The sequence below is a fragment of the Primulina eburnea genome, chromosome 13 (assembly GCF_022965805.1).
Source record: "Primulina eburnea isolate SZY01 chromosome 13, ASM2296580v1, whole genome shotgun sequence".
NCBI classification, from domain to species: Eukaryota; Viridiplantae; Streptophyta; class Magnoliopsida; order Lamiales; family Gesneriaceae; genus Primulina; species Primulina eburnea.
Window position 1 is genome coordinate 33349855 of NC_133113.1, and position 19851 is coordinate 33369705.

Consider the following 19851-nt stretch of genomic DNA (forward strand, 5'->3'; position numbering starts at 1 on the left):
TGGAGTGCGTTAAAATTCTCTCTTCTATTGGATCGGAGTCCAGTTAAATTGTCCAGCCCAGCCCAGCCCAGCCCATCCAAGCCCATTTAGGTCGTAGTTTAAACTTATATATCATGTTATTATTCCAAATAAAATAATTTTAATATTGTTCATCTGAAAATATTTATTTTATATTTTTTTAGACACATCAGAAGATGTGTTGGACTTGGACTATAATATCTCTTTTCATAATGCCCGAAATAATTCTATATTTGGTTTCATTTTTTCATATATGTCTTGGATATTTATTTTATAAAAAAATTGACATTTATACTAGATAATTTTATTTTTTTTAAAAAAATATATTAGACTAATGATAGCTACACAAATGAATAATATTACTTTTTTTAATGGCAAAAACTTGTGTGAGACGGTCTCATAAGTCGTATTTTGTGAGACAGATATCTTATTTGGGTCATACATGAAAATTTATTATTTTTTATGCTAAGAGTATTACTTTTGATTATGAATATCAGTAGGGTTGACCCGTCTCACAGATAAAAATTCGTGAGACCGTCTCACAAAAAACTTATTCTTTTTCAATACTATTGTGATATATAAGTGCATGAAGTTCCTATTAGGTTCATACAACCAATGTTATTGCTTAAATCAGATAACGTTTAAATAGTTGACTTTTAAATCTACATTAATTTCGTGGAAACAAAGAGAGTATATAAAAATATAATTAAGCATTTATATAATATTTTAAAATTTTAAATCTTAAGCATTTTTCTCTTTGTGATGTAGTCAAATGCTAATTTTAAGATCATCAAAATATATGTCAACTTCCATCTAACGAGTCAATAAATTAATTTAGGAAACATAAAAAAATGATTATATTTTGGTGTATAGATAAACAAAGATTAAAATTCGTTTTAGTACACGAACTATTGATAAATTGATACATGAACTCTTCTGAATGGCTTAATTGGTGTAAAGACTATTTAAAAATCGACAAATCGGTATATGATCAAAATAAAAAAAAGTCAATTTTATCTTCAACTTAAATTACTTTGAAGTCAAATTACCACTAATAAATTCAATCAAATGTACACTTTTATTTTCAATGTTATTTTATTTATTTATTGTTTGTTATTTAAAATATATATATTTATATTAAAAACTATATTATGATAATAATTATCAACTCAAATACACGACTAATTTTTTTATATTGATACAAATATAATAAATAAATATATATCAATATAGCTCAGATTTATTAATTTTGTATCATCGAATAAAATATCAACACCATTTTAGTTTTTCAAAAAGTTGGATTTGTTGGAATCCGGAAAAGTGTTCAACGTAAAAGTTATAGATTATGAAAAGACATATCCTTTGGAAAAAACCGCGGGCGTATGGCAGTTGAAGTACCGATACAACAACATATGAAAAATCTCATTCATTCACGATCTATAACTTTCATATTGAACACTCTTCCAAACTCCAGAAATCAATATTGGATTTTGAAAAACTAAAATAGATATTATTTTGCTTTGATCCTCCTAAAATAATATTTTTGTGATATGGTGATAGATATTTATTTATAATATTTTAATGAATACAATAACAAAATTAGTTATATATTTGATTTAATAATTATTTATCAAATATAAATTTAAATAATTTAGTTTTTTTTAAAACAAATTAAGCAATAAAATAAATTGAATAATCTTGACAATAAAAGTGTGTATTTAATTGAATTTATAATGATAATTGAACTTAAAAACATTTCAAGTTAATGATAAACTTGACCTTTTAGTTTATTCATTATTTAGAAACAATTCATATATCAATTTATCATTATTTTTATAAACAAAATAAATTTTACTCTATAAATATATTATATAGAATTGCATATTTTCTGCCAAATATTATACTTATTATACTAAAACATTATTTAATATAAAAATATTAATATATTATATTATAAGATTGAGATACTTGCATTAATTAAATTTTATGTCGTAATATGTTATTTTAATAAACAAAAATACTCTAATATCAAATTTAAAAAATATTCCAATTTTTTTATTTGATAAAAATATAATTATTTTAATAAATTTATATTTCATCTATAACTATCATATCACAATAAGTTATTTACTCGTCTTTAGCACCTTTTGAATTTTTAACTTATCATATTACACTTGACATAAAATTATTAAAAACTATATTTCAAAAAATAAATTTAATATAATTTATACTTTTTTATGGAAATATAAATTAAATATATATTTGAGTAGTCCTCTTGTTTTATTTAGTAACATATCATATGTAAGAAAGACAATGGAATAAGAGGGGATGCCTTTTCATCTTCGCCTCAATCTTCATTTTTGAAACCATATATTATTCATTTAATATCTATCGGGATTAAGTATCCGTCAGGCTCTTATATCTATTCTATCTAATTAGCATGAAAATTCTCATCTCCACTTTACAGACATTAAATCTTCATCTTAATATATGAAGACCCTGAAAATCCACACACATAGTTGCATAAAAACGTGACCTAATGGATAATTAAACATGACTTTTATGGCGTTTGGCCATAAAAACATAGCTTAGATGCTGAATAATCATGGAGTAGTGTCTTGAGACATGAGATCGTGACATACAGTGGGGTGTGTTTTCAATTCTCTATAAAAAAAAAAAATTAATTGTCACACATAAATCATATTTCACAAGCTTGAATGCTCTCATATTCGGAAAGGAATTAAACAACAAAACACTCGAGCAACATTCTACTCAATTTCAAGCAAAAGTTTCGTCCAAGAAGCGAGTCAAGAACCTCGGATTCTGAACAACACTCGACCTTTCTTTGAGCCAAGTTCGAACATCAAGGAAATATCATTTCGAGGCTCAAGTTATTCACATTTATTTCGAGAAAAGAACAAGTAAGTGAGCTTTTAAGTATGTTTATGTTATTTTTGAAAAATCGATCGTACACTACAGGTTTCATAACATTCAATTCTGTATATGTTTCGTTCCGCATGATCCGTTCACTATGCTATGAAATATTGAAAATGCATTATTAGGATTCAAATTAAAAGTGACAAGAAAATTTCCGAAATATTTCAAATAATCTATAAATGATAACGAGATGGGCCGAATTTGTCATATTTATCCTCGTCCTGACGTGAATTAAATAACTATTTTCATAACCACTTCAAATATCAGTTTAATCAACCAAAAAAATCTTCAAATCCACTTAAAAATGATAAAATAATCCAATTACATGCATAAATATTAATATTACTTAAATAATATAAACTTTTGTAATCCATGGTTTTAATAAACAAAAAATATGAAACTGCATAATTATCACGAGACGACGAGTTTGATCACGAATCACTACAAAAAAACGCTCAACTTAACTACGGTTTTAGTAAAACAGTAGTAATGATATCATTATTAAGAGCCTCGATAGTATTTGGAGACGAGGATAACATTCTAATACCCATCTCCCATATATTTCAGAATTTGGAAGATCAAAATATTGAGATAATTCTTAATTTTACGGTATAGATTTTTGTTTTTTAGACTTAAATTACACTTTTAAACCCGATTAATTTTCTCAGCTCTCTGGAAAGCATACTCAATTCCTATTCAGTTCGCCCCCGATCTTTGCACACACTCCCTCGGCACTTGGATTTGAGCATACTAAATTTTAACGGATCTAATCATGTCCGGATCATGCATCTGAATTAGGGTTTTTCATTTCCCGACTGCGTTCGGATCTCATTGTTTTAATCCCTGCCAGCGATTTTGCGGAGTGTATTGTAAAAAATGTTGACGAAGTTTGAGACGAAGAGTAATAGAGTGAAAGGGTTGAGTTTCCACGGTAAGAGGCCATGGATCTTGGCGAGTCTTCATAGTGGCGTGATCCAACTCTGGGACTATCGCATGGGCACCCTCATTGATCGGTTTGATGAGCATGAAGGACCCGTTCGTGGTGTTCATTTTCACAAGTCACAGCCGCTTTTTGTATCCGGAGGTCTATTTCTTTACTTTTTCATTATTTTACTCTGAATTTCTGTTTACATTACTATTTATGATTGATTTCATGTGATTAATTGTTCTTTTGGAGTGGTGACGCTTTGCTAGAGGCTGGATCTGATGTTTTGTGTTAAGACTGTTGGTACTAAGATTGTGATGCTGGGGGGCGGTTGGCAAGATAACTGGATTTTTCATTTTGAATTTATAGGGGTATATCATAGATGTATGTTTTGGCATTTTTCGATGAATTTTGTGATTGCAATTACCTTGTTTTAATTTTAATAGTGTTTTGTGCTTCACACTTAGTTTATGGTCTTAGCTTTTGCAATTATCGAAGCTTTTCATTTTTTTGAGAACATTTGATTATTAAGGTTTTCCTTTAATGGCTTCATCATTCATGGGACTGTAATTGGCAGTAAATTATTTACATGTGATCTGTAAAACGAGATCTGAAATTTGACGTCAGGTTGGTTGTTCTTTTTCTGATTGCTGGGAAATGTTGATTGGTGGAGCTTGTTCACTCTTAGGCAAAGGATGCTGGTGCAGATGGAGCAGGGGATTCTAGATAAAAATATCACCTTATTGCTCTAATCGATGCTAGGAAAAATTTCAATTACCTTGGAATAAGTGATACATTATATAAGTTGGTGAGTTTGACGGTTGAAAATCCACCATCATCACTATGCTTATTCCTAGTTTTGTTTTATGAACTGAGTAAGTCGCTGTCTGATATCTTTCCTTCTAGTCAATTTTTATCACTGTTGAAAATTTCAATTTCTGAGATCTGTGGTTGAACTCAGTTTCTGTTTAGATTGCAGAATGTCAATTATGGTTGACATATTGCTTTTAATAGGTTATGCTTTTATTCTTGCATTTGTGTTGAGATGCATATTTCTTGACTATGCCGAAACACTGTTTTTTGCAGGTGACGATTACAAGATTAAGGTGTGGAATTACAAATTGCGTAGGTGTCTATTTACTCTTCTTGGTCATCTTGATTATATCCGGACGGTTCAGTTTCATCATGAGTGCCCCTGGATCATCAGTGCAAGTGATGATCAGACAATTAGAATATGGAATTGGCAGTCCCGAACTTGCATATCTGTGTTGACTGGGCACAATCATTATGTCATGTGTGCATCATTTCACCCGAAAGAAGACTTGATTGTTTCAGCATCATTAGACCAGACTGTTCGTGTATGGGACATTGGTGCCTTGAGGAAGAAAGCAGTATCTCCTGCCAATGACATACTGCGATTGTCACAAATGAACGCAGATTTCTTTGGTGGGGTCGATGCTGTTGTGAAGTATGTCTTGGAAGGCCATGATCGAGGGGTCAACTGGGCTTCTTTCCATCCTACTCTTCCTCTTATTGTTTCCGGAGCAGATGACCGAAAAGTTAAAATATGGCGCATGAATGGTATGCCCCCCCGATCTTTGATTGCTGTATGTACCTGTTAGAATATTACACACTGATGTCTAAATTTAATCAAGTGCTTGACATGTTGTATATCGAACAGTTAGAGAGATTTATTGGAAGTAGGCGATGTTATGTGTTTTGGTAGTGTTTCTCACTAGAGATTTCTTGAACAGGCCTCTTGTGAATTTCCTTCTATCAGATTTTTTTACCTTTTAAACTCATTCTAATGATCATATATTACTTTTCTAGTTTCATAAACGCTTTAGTTTCAGAACTGAGTGGCTGATATGTGATTTATTTGGTCAGATACGAAGGCTTGGGAGGTGGACACATTAAGAGGCCACGTGAATAATGTATCCTGTACTTTATTTCATGCAAGACAGGACATCGTTGTTTCGAATTCTGAAGACAGGAGTATCAGAGTTTGGGATGCAACAAAAAGAACTGGCTTGCATAATTTTCGTAGGGAACTTGACCGATTCTGGATCCTATCAGTTCATCCTGAGATAAATCTCTTGGCTGCTGGTCATGATAGCGGCATGATTGTTTTTAAGTTGGAAAGAGAGCGTCCTGCCTTTTCTGTTAGCGTTGATTCAGTCTTCTTTGTCAAGAACAGATTTCTCCGTGTATTTGAGTATTCAACACAGAAAGACACTCAACTGTTAACGATTCGCCGACCTGGTTCTCATGGTTTGAATCAAGGGGCTCGAACTCTTTCTTACAGCCCTACTGAAAATGCTGTTTTGATTTGCTCAGATGTGGATGGGGGATCATATGAGCTCTATGTTATTCCAAAAGACAGCTATGGTAAAAGCGAAACAGTTCAGGAGGCAAAGAGAGGTGCTGGGGGGTCGGCAGTATTTGTGGCTCGAAATAGATTTGCTGTGCTTGAGAAGAGCAGCAATCAAGTATTGATCAAGAACCTGAAAAATGAAATAGTGAAAAAGAGTGTTCTTCCAATTGCTACTGATGCTATATTCTATGCCGGAACGGGAAATCTACTCTGCAGGGCAGAGGACAGGGTTGTCATATTTGATCTCCAACAAAGGAATGTTGTTGGGGATCTTCTAACTCCTTTCGTTAGGTATGTGGTATGGTCTCTCGATATGGCTTCCGTTGCTTTATTGAGCAAGCACTCTATTGTTGTTGCTGATAAAAACCTTGTGCATTGCTGCACTCTTCACGAAACCATTCGTGTCAAGAGTGGAGCATGGGATGATAACGGAGTCTTCATCTATACAACACTGACGCATATCAAGTATTGCCTTCCAAATGGGGACAGTGGAATTATTAAGACATTGGATGTCCCAGTATATATTACGAAAATATATGGGAACTCAATATTTTGCTTGGATCGAGAGGGGAAAAACCGTCCTATCATTATTGATTCAACAGAGTATATCTTCAAGCTATCCTTGCTGGGAAAGAGATATGACCAAGTGATGAGCATGATAAAAAACTCAGAACTATGTGGACAGGCAATGATTGCTTACCTGCAACAAAAGGGCTTCCCACAGGTTGCTCTTTATTTTGTGAAGGATGAAAGGACTCGCTTCAACTTAGCCCTGGAATGCGGTAATATTGAAAAAGCCCTTGAATCTGCAAAAAAGATTGATGAAAAAGATCACTGGTACAGACTAGGAGTGGAGGCACTTCGTCAGGGAAATGCTGGGATTGTTGAATATGCATACCAGAAGACAAAAAACTTCGAGAGACTATCTTTTCATTATCTGATAACCGGTAATTTCGAAAAATTATCCAAAATGATGAGAATTGCCGAGGTCAAGAATGATGTCATGGGTCAATTTCATGATGCACTCTATCTTGGAGATATTAGGGAGCGTGTTAAGATTCTGGAGAATGCAGGCCATCTGCCTCTTGCATATTTTACAGCCACTGTGCACGGGCTCCATGATGTTGCAGGGCGTATAGGTGTAGAACTTGGGGATAATATTCCGCATTTGCCCAAGGTGAGCAACCCTGCTCTATTGATACCTCCGAATCCGGTGTTATGTGCAGGAGATTGGCCTTTATTAATGGTTGGTAGAGGAATTTTTGAGGGTGGTCTTGATGATACAGCCAAAGGTGGAAATGATGATTATGAAGATGCTGCAGATGCTGATTGGGGTGAAGGTTTGGATATTGATGAGGTGGACAAGATACAGAATGGAGACGTTAGTGTGTTGTTGAAGGATGATGACGAGAATGAAGAGAATGAAGAGGGAGGATGGGATCTCGAGGACTTGGATCTGCCTCCTGATGCTGACACACTAAAGACAACCCCAAAATCACGTTCATCTGTTTTTGTCGCCCCCGCCCCTGGAATGCCTGTGAGCCAGATTTGGGTCCAAAGATCATCACTTGCTGCTGAACATGCTGCTGCTGGGGACTTTGACACAGCAATGCGTCTATTGAGCCGTCAGTTAGGAATACAAAATTTCTCACCTTTGAAGTCGCTATTTATTGATCTTCACATGGGCAGCCACACGTACTTGCGTGCCTTATCATCAGCCCCAGTGGTCTCTGTTGCAGTGGAAAGGGGTTGGAGTGAGTCAGCAAGTCCAAATGTGCGCGGGCCCCCCGCTCTTGTGTTTAATTTTTCTCAGTTGGATGAACAACTCAAGGCTGGTTATAAGGCTACGACTGCTGGAAAGTTTTCAGAAGCTCTTCGACATTTCCTAGCTATTCTTCACACAATTCCACTGATTGTGGTCGAAACACGGAGAGAGGTTGATGAAGTGAAAGAGTTGATTATCATTGTAAAAGAGTATGTTTTGGGTTTGAAGATGGAGCTTAAGAGAAGGGATTTGAAGGACAATCCAATTCGTCAGCAAGAGCTTGCGGCCTATTTCACCCATTGCAACCTCCAACTTCCACACACTCGACTTGCATTATTGAACGCCATGACTGTTTGCTACAAGGCGCAAAATCTGAGCACTGCCGTTAACTTTGCTTGCCGACTTCTGGAAACCAACCCAAGCAACGAAAACCAAGCCAGAACAGCTCGACAGGTTTTACTGGCTGCCGAGAAGAATATGAAAGATTCTGCACAACTGAACTACAATTTTAGAAATCCTTTTGTAATATGTGGGGCCACTTACGTCCCGATATACAGAGGGCAGAGAGATGTAAGTTGTCCTTACTGCAGTACCCACTTTGTTCCGTCTCAGCAAGGGCAGCTTTGTATGGTTTGTGACCTTTCTGTGGTTGGATCTGATGCATCTGGCTTGCGCTGTTCTCCTTCACAGACCAGATGATTCCATATTCTTTGTCTGTCTTGTTTGCATTCACCATTGGAGAAACAAAACGGATATGTCAATTTGCAGGTGCCATCAGGACACACAAAGAGGTAGTAGTTTCGGATTCCAAATTATATATCTGTTCTGTATTTGTTTAATTTGTAATCACTTTGATCAATATCCCACCCTTTCGCTCCTTTTCTTGGTTACAGTTTTCATTGTAATAAAGAAAGGTAACATTTTTTCCAGTGCTTCAGCGGGGCTTTCTTTGGTACACTGAAAACTCATGTCGTACAGCCAAGTAGAAAAGATAAAAAGTTTTATCGTTATTCGTGGAGGGGTCCCGGAAGAATTGAATTGGTTATGGAAGATTTTTTCTCGTTTCTTCCATATATACTGCCGTTCTTGGGTATCATAGTTCATTCTGGTCAAATTCAATGCTATATTGGCTGAAACTTTTGATGTAGTTGTAGCATTAGTTATTGGATTTCCAAAGACGCCAGTCCCATATTTAAGGTGGTGGAGTTCGTATCTATCAGTGAAGCTAATGGTTTTGTCGTTCACTACACCTTTTGTATGTCCAATTAGTTTTGTTTGTGTTTTGGGGGTCATCATTCAGATTTTCCTTGGCATGGTAATTTTTAGAAAAGGTGTATATCACACAAGTATCGTGTGTTAACATCTTTGCCAGGGCCATTGGTTCCTTTGTGTTAACAAGCAATGATTAGATTTTAATCTGAACTTGAATTTAAGAGAGTTGCTGGACTTCATGCTATTTAGTTAATGGCTTGGTAGAAGTGAATTTCCCTACTTTGACATAATTAAATGTGAGCGTTTGACTCACCTAATCTGATGTGCCATTCCCCTGCGGAAGTGTGGATGTGCTGAATTTTAAGGGTCACGGAGATGACTGGTGGAAACCTCTTTTCTAAACTTTTCGAGTCTAGTTTGAATAGCACCTACGGATAAAATGTGTGTGTTTGACAGTTTATATAGTTTCTCAAAACGTTTATGAGCTTTGAAATTTTGTTTGATAATTTTTTTGAAAAAATTGCTTATAAGCTGTCAAAATAAGCGGTTTTAAAAAAAGAGTGAGTCTCATGTGAGACCGTCTCACGGATCATAATCTGTGAGACGGGTCAACAATATCCGTATTCACAATAAAAAATAGTACTCTTAGCATAAAAAGTAATACTCTTTTATGGGTGACCCAAATAAGAGATCTGTCTCACAAATAATACTCGTGAAACCGTCTCACATAAGTTTTTGTCTTAAAAAAATTGGGTACTCTCAACTTATTTTTTAAGATTTTAGTTGAATGTCTATCTTTTAAAAAAATCAAATCATTCTTATATATTTTATCATATCCCAAGTAAATCTTCCTATAAAATTATATAAATTGATTAACATTTAATAATATTAAATATTAAAATAATAATTAAAATTGTTATTAATTATAATTATAATTAAATCATTAATATTAATTATTGTTACTCTTGTTACATTAATGATTAAAAGAACTATTATTTTATAGTGTTATAGCTTATTAATTTTGGTAATTATTACGACAATTTTTTTATAATATCAAACACATAAAAAAACTTTATGTTTTATTATCTTGTTTTATTCAAATATTTTAACGGTTTATTTTTAAAATAAAGCATTATAAGACGTATGGATTTATAAATGGTTTTGAATAAGTTCTAAACAATCTCTTCTCAATTACAGAATAGATGCTGCAAGGTTCCTCTTTTCTATGTAATATATGATCATAATCGTAGTTCTTCTTGTTCATTTTCTTGGTCATTGTTCTGAACTTAGTTGGAATTAAATTTTTTAGTTTAACGCTTAAAATTTGAAAGTAAAAAATTTACATACCATCTTGATAGAGTTATAAACTTTTCAAGTTCGTGTGATTTTAAAATTTGTACTATTTTGAAGTCATAGTCGTTGTATCTGGGAAACGAATTACCAACAACAGTTGAGCGAGACAATATCGTTTTATGGAAAAAGAGTCAAACTCTTGTATCGGTAATTTTCTCATAGTCATTTAGTTAACCTATTTCTATCCCGAAATTTCCCAAGAAAAAAAAAAAAAAGATACAATACCTACCAACAAAATTACACCAACTTACATCCCATAATAAAGTCGGATGGTATTTGTTTGATTTCACATTGGGTAATGCTATGTGTACATAATGAGTTACATAGAGGCTTACATGTAATTATTAATTAATTATTAAATTACAATTAAACCCTCATCCTAAATTGATAGACTACACATTCCATTCATTATTTCTTCTCCTATCAATAATATTAAATTTTTTTTTAATGCAAGTCCTGAGATTTATCATACAATTTTTTTTTTAAAATATATTTTAATAAATATTATATTTTTCAATATTTAATAAATCATATAAAAAATTAATAGTAATGATTTTTAAAATTAAAAAAATTAATGATTGTAACTACAATAATAAATTATTATATTGCCAAAATTAGAATTGGACAAACGAAACAATCTACAATCTCTTTTACGAATCTACATCTAAAACAAACGAAATAACAAATTGGAAGAAAAAAACTAACCTTAATTTACAGTAATAAAGATGTAAAACAAAGAGAATAGATGGTCGTCTCGATAAGCAATAGAATATTTCTATGATCTCGATTTTTTCTTCGTCTTCACCGCATATGGATTTGCAAGCGAGGGTTGGGAGAGGAGAAGAAGAATACGGTCAATCGATTTGGAGTGAGGGCTGAGATAAGAGAAGAAATAATTAATAGAATAGGTAGTCTATCAATTTAAGGTGAGGGTTTTATTTGTAATTTAATAATTAATTAATAATTACATGTAAGCCTCTATGTAACCCATTATGTACACATAGCATTTTCCTTTTACATTTATCCGAACTTCATGGTTTGATGTTATTAATCCATCATTCTCGGCAATCTTTTGTATACTAAAAGCAACACCTGTTCACTAATCAATATTTGTTTTGTTCTCTTTCCTAGTGCCTGCCTTGTTTTTTCTTTTTATTTTCTAATAAATTTGGTCTTTTTATTATGCTTCCGACAAGAAGTAGATAAGGCTGAGGTGCATTAAGTCAGGGACAGTAGGCTGATTAAATCTTCTTGTATGAACGTAAATTGAAGGGATGGACTTGGTTTAGAAAATAAGAGTGGGTGGGGCCTTTGGTTGATCTGTGGAGCATTTTTTGGGTTGAGTGAAATCACTTTACGCGTCAAAAGTGGCCAACACAAGTGATCAATAATATTGCGTGCTTCAACCGTGGTGGATGCATATACTTAAGTGGCCAAAAAACGAGTCCTCTTATCCTCTCTGCTTTCTTTGGAACGACGATCATCGACTATAAAAAGTGCGAAAAATGGCGTTTCAAGTTATTATATCGTAAAATTATCATAGTTTACAGCCATCCATTATCATAAAGAGTGACATTTTAATGACTTTAAGAGATTATAACTATAACTATAGATAATAAAAGACGAGATGCAAGTTAATCGGCACGAATTAGTTTGAAACTACGAGTACTTTTCGAGATTGTGTGTTTGGGAAACTCATGATTCAGAGAAACGATGATCGTGTCCAACAAAAGGTGTCGATGAAATGAACAATTCAATTGTGATACTGCGAGAAGCAATATGGGATGGCTTGTCCTGGCGTGAAGTAAAGATAGAAGACCGATGTGATGTTGAATCTGCTTCGGCAAGTGTGTGTTAGTTTGGAGGGGAACAGTAACACAAAAAACTTCAATGAAGGCTGCAACTTGTACTCGATCACTGTACAATGTGTTTGCCAAGTATGGAAGAAAACTAGGAGATCTTGGACCTGTGCTTGTCACGTAAGTCTTCATGTTGGAGTTGCATATTCGCCTTTTTTTAAAAAAAAAAAGTTTCAAGCTTTTTCCTCTTGGTCTTTTGGGTTGCCATGAATAAAGTGATCCACAATATTCATATTTTTATGTAAAAACCGGGTCAAAATCTTGCTAGATTCTGAGCAAGAAACACTCATGATGAATATATATTTGAAAAAGTGTTGAATCTCCAACAATGAAAGGGACTAGTCGAGGGCAGTGGTATGATGCTTGCACTTGCCTGCTTACACTGTCGAACTTGTGAATCAACATCTGTCCCAAAATTACGCTGCACCGGCTTTCATTTTTGTTTATTCTCGCACGGGAAATACTGACTAGGTTGGAAGTAGGTACTACTTTTTTTCGTTTAAGGTTAACTTGTAAATTTAAAAAAAACAACCAATTATGTTCCAATTCTTGCGTAATATGCGGCTCTAGAAAGTTAAATAATATTCAAATTATATTTATCAAGACCACCCGTTGTGTACATTTTTTTACATTTTTTTTTATGAAATGCGAGTGAAATCCGCAACCGTTACCATTCGATAGACATTGGATAAACCTCAACCCAACAAATCATATTGGACAAGTTTGCCTAAAAAGTGTTGATAAAAGAAGTCAAACTCCTGACAACTTGTCAAACGTTCATTTATTCTAACAACTCAAACATTAGTGACCTCTTATGATTATTAATATGTCGTACATTAAAGAAATTATATTTTAGCACTATATGTCCGCAGGCTTGATAATTAAATTGTACAAGTTAATGAAGTTATTCGTAGTGGAGTATATTTCACTGTCTGCCACAACAACGACAAAGATAAATCATATGCTTCCGTAATATATATTTTTTTTAAAAATAAATGTTTTAAAAATGAGCTCGTATTGTGATCAATATCGAATCTATAAGGATAATAATTTAGGATATAAATATTGTAACTCAAAATGACAAAAATATTTTCACTTTTAAATTTTCGATGATGTATGAGTAAATTTTTGTGTTATGAATCGAATTTTTTTGGAGTAAATCGTAATGTAAAAATAAATATATAAAAAAGGCTATAAATATACACATATACATACACGAGATATAAATTCGACGCGGGTAAAATATTAGTTAAATTAAAGCTACTAAAATATAAATAATTTGGGACCATATATATTTTTCTCATCAATGCAATATTAATTTGACAAAAACTTGAGTAAGACGTTTTACGGGTCGTATGTTGTGAGACAAATATTTTATTTGTTCATTCATGAAAAATATTACTTTTTATTGTGAATATCGATAGGGTTGACCCGTCTCACAGATAAAGATTCGTGAGACCGTCTCATAAAAGTCCTACTCTATTAAATTAAATGCATTTTGCAATATTGGGATTAATTAAAAATAAAATTGACGTAGTAGCTAGGCAAAGAATCATCGAAAGAAAATAGTATATACACAAAATATTAGTAGAAAATGGATATTAATTCGTTTTGAATTAGACGCATGCGTTTACGAAAACATAGCTATGATTAAGGGACACGACCAAAACTTGAGTCACGCCTATTACTCCTTTCTTCCCACATCTTTCTACTTTATGATTGCCAAGAAAAAAACATATCCAATCGCCAAATTTCCAACACCACGATATTTTCGAGTTAACAGGACTCGATCTTTAGGGTAATAACTCAATCGTATATCTAAATATTCATATCTCAATATGTATAAGTAACATTATTATTGATAGTGCTAATATTAATTAACTGTCAGATTAAGCTTGAACTCAATTATAATTCCTATGATATGCATATTTAATTTCTATATTCTTGATAAAAACTATTTTTTAGGGGGGTAAAAATATAAAATGGACATGGGTCCCACAGAGAAACATGAAGAAGTGGCAAAAGATCTTCATGGCAGACGATAATCAAAGTTTCCAACCTGTATTGGGTCAGCCTCGTACCCGACCGGTTCTTTCCGGTCGGGCAGATCCATATAAAGTTACGGGTCCTTATTTTTGACAATGTATATCCCTTCATTCTTGTTTTATATATATATATATATATATATATATATATATATATTATTGTGCCAGTTTTTGTATGTATAAAGGTAGAGTAGTATTAATTCTTTAGATATCACATGGGGAATGGGGTTGTATGTCAGAAACAGCATAAGGTTAAAGATCCATCAAACCTTACCCTTGTTTTGTAGAATATTGATTATGGTCTCAGTCGAGAGGGGACAAAATAATTAGTAACTAGTGAAATTTCAGGAGATCGATATGATAAAAAAAAAAAGATGAAATAGGTCGTCAAATGAACATATTATATTAAAATTACTGAGAATGTTAAGATAGATCGACAACAAATGTTATTATGATTAAATTTTATGACAATCCTGTTTGATGAATTGTGTATTAATATTAGAGCAAAGTTTATTCGAACCACGGTATTTTTCGACGTAAATTTTGTATGAACTTTATGAGATAATTGAAATGACCCAACAACTATATATGTTTCATTCATTAAATACTTATAAAATTGATGCTCAAGTGGTTCCAGTTTCAAAATATTTCTCAAATCGAAGAAAATTTATTTAATTTCGTCACCTCTCTATTTTCATGGTGGGCTCTATACGCATGAACGTGCTAATTAATTTTCTCTTTGGATAAAATCTATTAAAATCATGGACACATTAAATTGAAGGGGAGGCAAAAAAAAAATTAATTCTCATAGAGTACTTACTTGTTGGAGTCAAAATCATGAAAATAGAGCTTTTGGAATGGGAAGTACTAATCCCCACCGGATCTTCGGGAACAATTTCCTTAAAAAGATTAGTACTATACGTTTGTGGTGTAGAAAGGTCTCTTGTGAGACGGTCTCACGAATCTTTATTCACAATAAAAAGTAATATTCTTAGCATAAAAAATTATATTTTTTCATGGAGAACCCAAATAAGAGATATGTCTCACAAAATACGGCCCGTGATACCGTCTCACACAAATTTTTGCATGTGGTGTATTCACAGCATAATTCAAATTTCAAACTTATATGCTTACATTGTAATTAGCACATAAACTATATATAAAAAGGGACACTGTGATGTGTGTATTTATTGATGGTGAAATATATATAATTGAGGGTATATTGTATTTATGCATCAGAAATAGAAGTTATAATCACTTCTTTCTCACTTAAAAAAGACAAAAAAATCCTTTCTTTTTCTGATCAAGAATCTCAAGATCGATCATCAACTCGATATATATTGGTTGAAAATTAATCTTGGCTTTCTTGGATCATGCAAGCAAGGCAGTTGCCAATTCATTCCCTAGCTCGGCGTCGTGTGGTTTGGTTCGATAGAGGTATCGATGGTGGATTGTCTAGTCAAGGAGTATTGATTAATGTGGGAGACAAAGCAAAAACATATCAAGTCCTCAATATTTGACTAGGACCCCCCGCCTTTTGTTTTTTTTAGACTGCAAATCGTCAACCACCGCCAATATGTTTGATCGATTCGTCTCCTAATGTTGAAAATTTACTCCCAAAACTCAAACCAATAATTTTATTTATTTTTTATTTTATATATATATATATGTATGTATGTCTTGCATGTATATCATCAGATAATATAATGATCAGTAAGTTTAACTAGACATCAAAATCGGTTTGCATTTTCTGACGCGCAACATTGTTTTGAGAATCCCATGTAAATTTTATTACGTGATTATGGACGGGATGGAAATTTAGATATGGATTCATTCGACCAACTGCGTGATTTTTAATAGCATGATCAATAATTAATCTTGTAATAAAATATACATCAATCAACTTTTTATAATCGTGGTGGATGTATTAATATATTTGTTGCATGTAAAGTAATTTCCCATGTGTTCGTAATTACTATAATGATGTAATAAAAAACTGCAAAAAAATAAAAAAACAAGAATCTGAGCGCATACCCTCACTCCTCCACTCTATTTATACCACCCTCAACTCCACTCTAAGGCCACCAAAGAAAGCTAAACACACTTAATCAGTTCTTCGCAAAAGACTAATTTTTATTTGATTCCGTAGTCATGGCGGATTCAGGTGCCGTTGCTGGCAGATTCACGTGCTCCATTCCGGAGAAATTTCAGCTGCATTTGGCTATGTTAGCCTTGCAATTTGGATATGCAGGGTTTCATGTGGTGTCTCGAGCTGCACTTAATATGGGCATTAGCAAGATTGTGTTCCCTGTTTACAGGAACATTCTTGCCTTCTTTCTCCTATTGCCTTTTGCCTATTTTCTTGAAAAGTATGTTTTGTAAATGTAATTTTGCTCGTTCATTGTTATTTCCATCACTGTTATTTCTTCAACTTCGAAAATCTCATCTTTTTCTGTTAATTGTTTTATCAATTTATCAGGAAAGAGAGGCCACCTCTCACTTGGAGCTTCACCATCCAGTTCTTTTTACTAGCTATTGTTGGGTATGGTGTTTATCTTTATCCTGCACGAAAAAGAATAGTTTATTACAAGAATCTAAGCCATTTTTAATGAAAGAAATAAAATAAATTCATTATATCAAGACAATTATCTTAAATTTGACAGGATTACAGCGAACCAAGGGTTCTACTTATTGGGACTGGACAACACATCGCCAACGTTTGCTTCTGCAATACAAAATTCAGTGCCAGCCATTACGTTCCTCATGGCTACTATTCTCAGGCACGATATATATACTTACAACACAAAAATCTTACTTACAAATCCTGCATGAAAACCTTTTTTGCATTTCCGAATGGTTAAGAATGTTTGAATTGAATTTTCCGTATAAAACGTCCCATAATTAAAATGTAACAACATTTTCTTCCATTTCATATGTACGTTAAATTTTCAGGATAGAAAAAGTGAGACTCGACCGTAGGGATGGGATGTCGAAGGTGGCAGGCACACTTTTCTGCGTGGCGGGTGCATCGGTTATCACACTGTACAAAGGCCCCACCATCTACAGCCCAGCTCAAACCCTGCGAGCAGCCCCGGCCGCCGCACTAGCCTACCCGATGCTGGGTGACGCCAAGGGCAAAAACTGGACTCTGGGCTGCATATTCTTGATCGGCCACTGCCTCTCTTGGTCCGGCTGGCTGGTCCTGCAGGCACCGGTTCTGAAAAAGTATCCGGCTCGGCTGTCATTCACTTCTTACCAGTGCTTCTTTGGGGTTATTCAGTTTCTGGTGATTGCTGCTTTTGTGGAGAGGGATCCTAAAGCTTGGCTCGTCCACTCTGGAGCCGAGCTCTTCAGTGTTTTCTATGCGGTAAGTCAAGGAATATTCTTCCATTGTTTATCATTTACTTATCCTAAGCCAGAATATTAATGATTAAGTAACATATTCAAAATAGTTTTTTTAAAAAGAAAGACAATCTTTGTCTCTTAAGTTGCACTCCGTATGTATGATTGATGCTAATTAGTTTAACAGTCTAATCCCAGTGAATTTAATTATTATCTTTAATTATTTGATCTGAAATAATCCATTTATTACTTAAAAAATTCATGAGTTATTATTAGTGTGGCACCTAACCATTCCAAACTAATATTAATAAAATACTTTAATTATATATATATATATATATATATATATATATATATATATATATATATATATATATATATATATATATATATATATATATATATATATATTGGTGCCAGTAAATACACGTAAAAATATGATACTTCAGGCTTTTGATCGAATGTAAAATGGGAAAATGGTAAGTAAATAGCGGTGATCAGGATCTTGGAGTATAGTAATCTTAAATTTGATGCAAACTGCATCCATTGACGAGGAGAAAACGATGTTTTGTAATATGTGGAGATTTTCGGGCTGGGGGGGTACGAAAATGACACGAACTGGATTAGGTGTGAAGAGTTAATAAATGGGGTTTTATTGCGCTGTCCAAACAATACAAAACATTATGAATTGGAGCTAGAACATCTAAAAGAAAGTGGGGGCCATAAACATGATTCAGATGGTTATAAAAAGTATACTTTAATCAGTAGATTATGATCTTAATTATACATACTGATATGGTATAGCATAGAAAATACTTCCATCGATCACTCACTCACTCACTCGATCAAAAGTCTAGAAATACTTTGTGAACATTGATATTCGTATGAAATAGAGAGTAATGCAATAGTTGGTGGGTGCAAGTGCAGGGAGTGGTGGCATCAGGGATTGCATTTGCAGTACAGATATGGTGCATTGATAGGGGTGGCCCTGTGTTCGTGGCTGTGTATCAGCCTGTGCAGACACTTGTTGTTGCTCTTATGGCTTCACTCCTCTTAGGAGAAGAATTCTATCTGGGAGGGTACATTTTTTTTTCACTTCTTTGAATCTTTTTTTAACGAACATTTGTAAAATTCTTGAATCGGTCTTCGAATGCTTGGGTATCCACCGTATCCGTCATCTCTCTCAACTTTCAAAGATTGATGCACGTCCATGCACTAGAAGACACCTAATCTTCTATGTTTAAAGAAGTGACATTTGATTCCATATCTTTTTCCATGCAATTAAGTGGTTGGGTGACCTCTCATTTTCCACATCTTTTCCCACAAGCCAACATTTTTGGACTTTCTTGAAATTGAATCAAATTCTCACATCACTTTCTTTTTATTTTGCGAACAGATCAGCGAATCATGTTGTCATGCTCATGTTTACCCCTTCCTCATAACCCATAATTTATCATAATATTATAATGCTTTACTCCCAAAGGAAAATTAAGTTCAAAATAAGTTAAAAAAAAATGTAAAAATTCTGCACAGGATCATTGGTGCGGTGCTGATCATCACGGGCTTGTACTTTGTGCTATGGGGCAAAAGCGAGGAAAGGAAACTAAACGCAGAGGAGAAGGCAAGTATCCAGTCCTCCGCAGACCACAGTGACAACACAACCCAGCCACTACTCACCCCAAATATTTGACCACCACTGCTTTGTATAAATTAATTAAAAGGTTTCAAGTGTGTGTTAGGGTTGGGTTTCCCTTCTACCTATTTGCTTAATGTAGTTGCAATATTTTCATAATTCTAGGAGATGTCTAATTATGTTTTTTTTTTGGGAAAAATATATATCCAATTATAAATCACGTTTTAATTATTATCTTGTATACATTTATGCACCCATTTTTTATAGAACGAGTCATATATAAGACCGTCTCACGGATCTTAAACTGTGAGACGGGTCAACCCTACCGATATTCACAATAAAAAGTAATACTCTTGGCATAAAAAGTAATATCTTTTCATAGATGACC

General features: G+C 33.6%; 2 protein-coding genes across 5 annotated transcripts; both read left to right on the forward strand.

Moving 5' to 3' along the window:
* The first annotated feature begins 3607 nt into the window (after positions 1 to 3607).
* LOC140810959 (coatomer subunit alpha-1-like) lies at positions 3608 to 9465 on the forward strand. 4 transcript variants are annotated; one of them, XR_012113363.1, is made up of 4 exons: positions 3608 to 4039; positions 4967 to 5461; positions 5768 to 8810; positions 8913 to 9465. XR_012113363.1 is itself a non-coding variant. In XM_073168890.1 (4 exons), exons 3-4 carry the CDS (start codon positions 5173 to 5175, stop codon positions 8716 to 8718), a joined length of 3240 nt encoding a protein of 1079 aa, XP_073024991.1. In that variant the 5' UTR covers positions 3902 to 4039; positions 4508 to 4755; positions 4967 to 5172; the 3' UTR covers positions 8719 to 8906. The 4 variants fall into 4 exon arrangements, 2 of the variants coding, with proteins under 2 accessions (XP_073024990.1, XP_073024991.1); XR_012113364.1 differs by having other exon boundaries at positions 8950 to 9465; XM_073168890.1 differs by lacking the exon at positions 8913 to 9465 and adding an exon at positions 4508 to 4755 and having other exon boundaries at positions 3902 to 4039; positions 5768 to 8906.
* Positions 9466 to 16562: 7097 nt separating this feature from the next.
* Positions 16563 to 19724, forward strand: LOC140810823 (protein WALLS ARE THIN 1-like). The gene is made up of 6 exons (XM_073168715.1): positions 16563 to 16857; positions 16968 to 17030; positions 17152 to 17268; positions 17441 to 17855; positions 18758 to 18909; positions 19364 to 19724. The coding sequence occupies exons 1-6, from the start codon at positions 16640 to 16642 to the stop codon at positions 19518 to 19520; spliced, it is 1122 nt and encodes a 373-aa protein (XP_073024816.1). The 5' UTR covers positions 16563 to 16639; the 3' UTR covers positions 19521 to 19724.
* The last annotated feature ends 127 nt before the right edge of the window (positions 19725 to 19851 follow it).

Excerpts from the sequence above, each read along its gene's own strand:
- LOC140810959 (XM_073168889.1), top strand. The coding sequence starts at position 3,832 with ATGTTGACGAAGTTTGAGACGAAGAGTAATAGAGTGAAAGGGTTGAGT. Across the intron at positions 4,040-4,966 it reads GCCGCTTTTTGTATCCGGAG|GTGACGATTACAAGATTAAG; the intron begins GTCTATTTCTTT and ends TGTTTTTTGCAG. Across the intron at positions 5,462-5,767 it reads TAAAATATGGCGCATGAATG|ATACGAAGGCTTGGGAGGTG; the intron begins GTATGCCCCCCC and ends TTATTTGGTCAG.
- LOC140810823 (XM_073168715.1), top strand. The coding sequence starts at position 16,640 with ATGGCGGATTCAGGTGCCGTTGCTGGCAGATTCACGTGCTCCATTCCG. Across the intron at positions 16,858-16,967 it reads TTTGCCTATTTTCTTGAAAA|GAAAGAGAGGCCACCTCTCA; the intron begins GTATGTTTTGTA and ends TCAATTTATCAG. Across the intron at positions 17,269-17,440 it reads CTCATGGCTACTATTCTCAG|GATAGAAAAAGTGAGACTCG; the intron begins GCACGATATATA and ends TTAAATTTTCAG.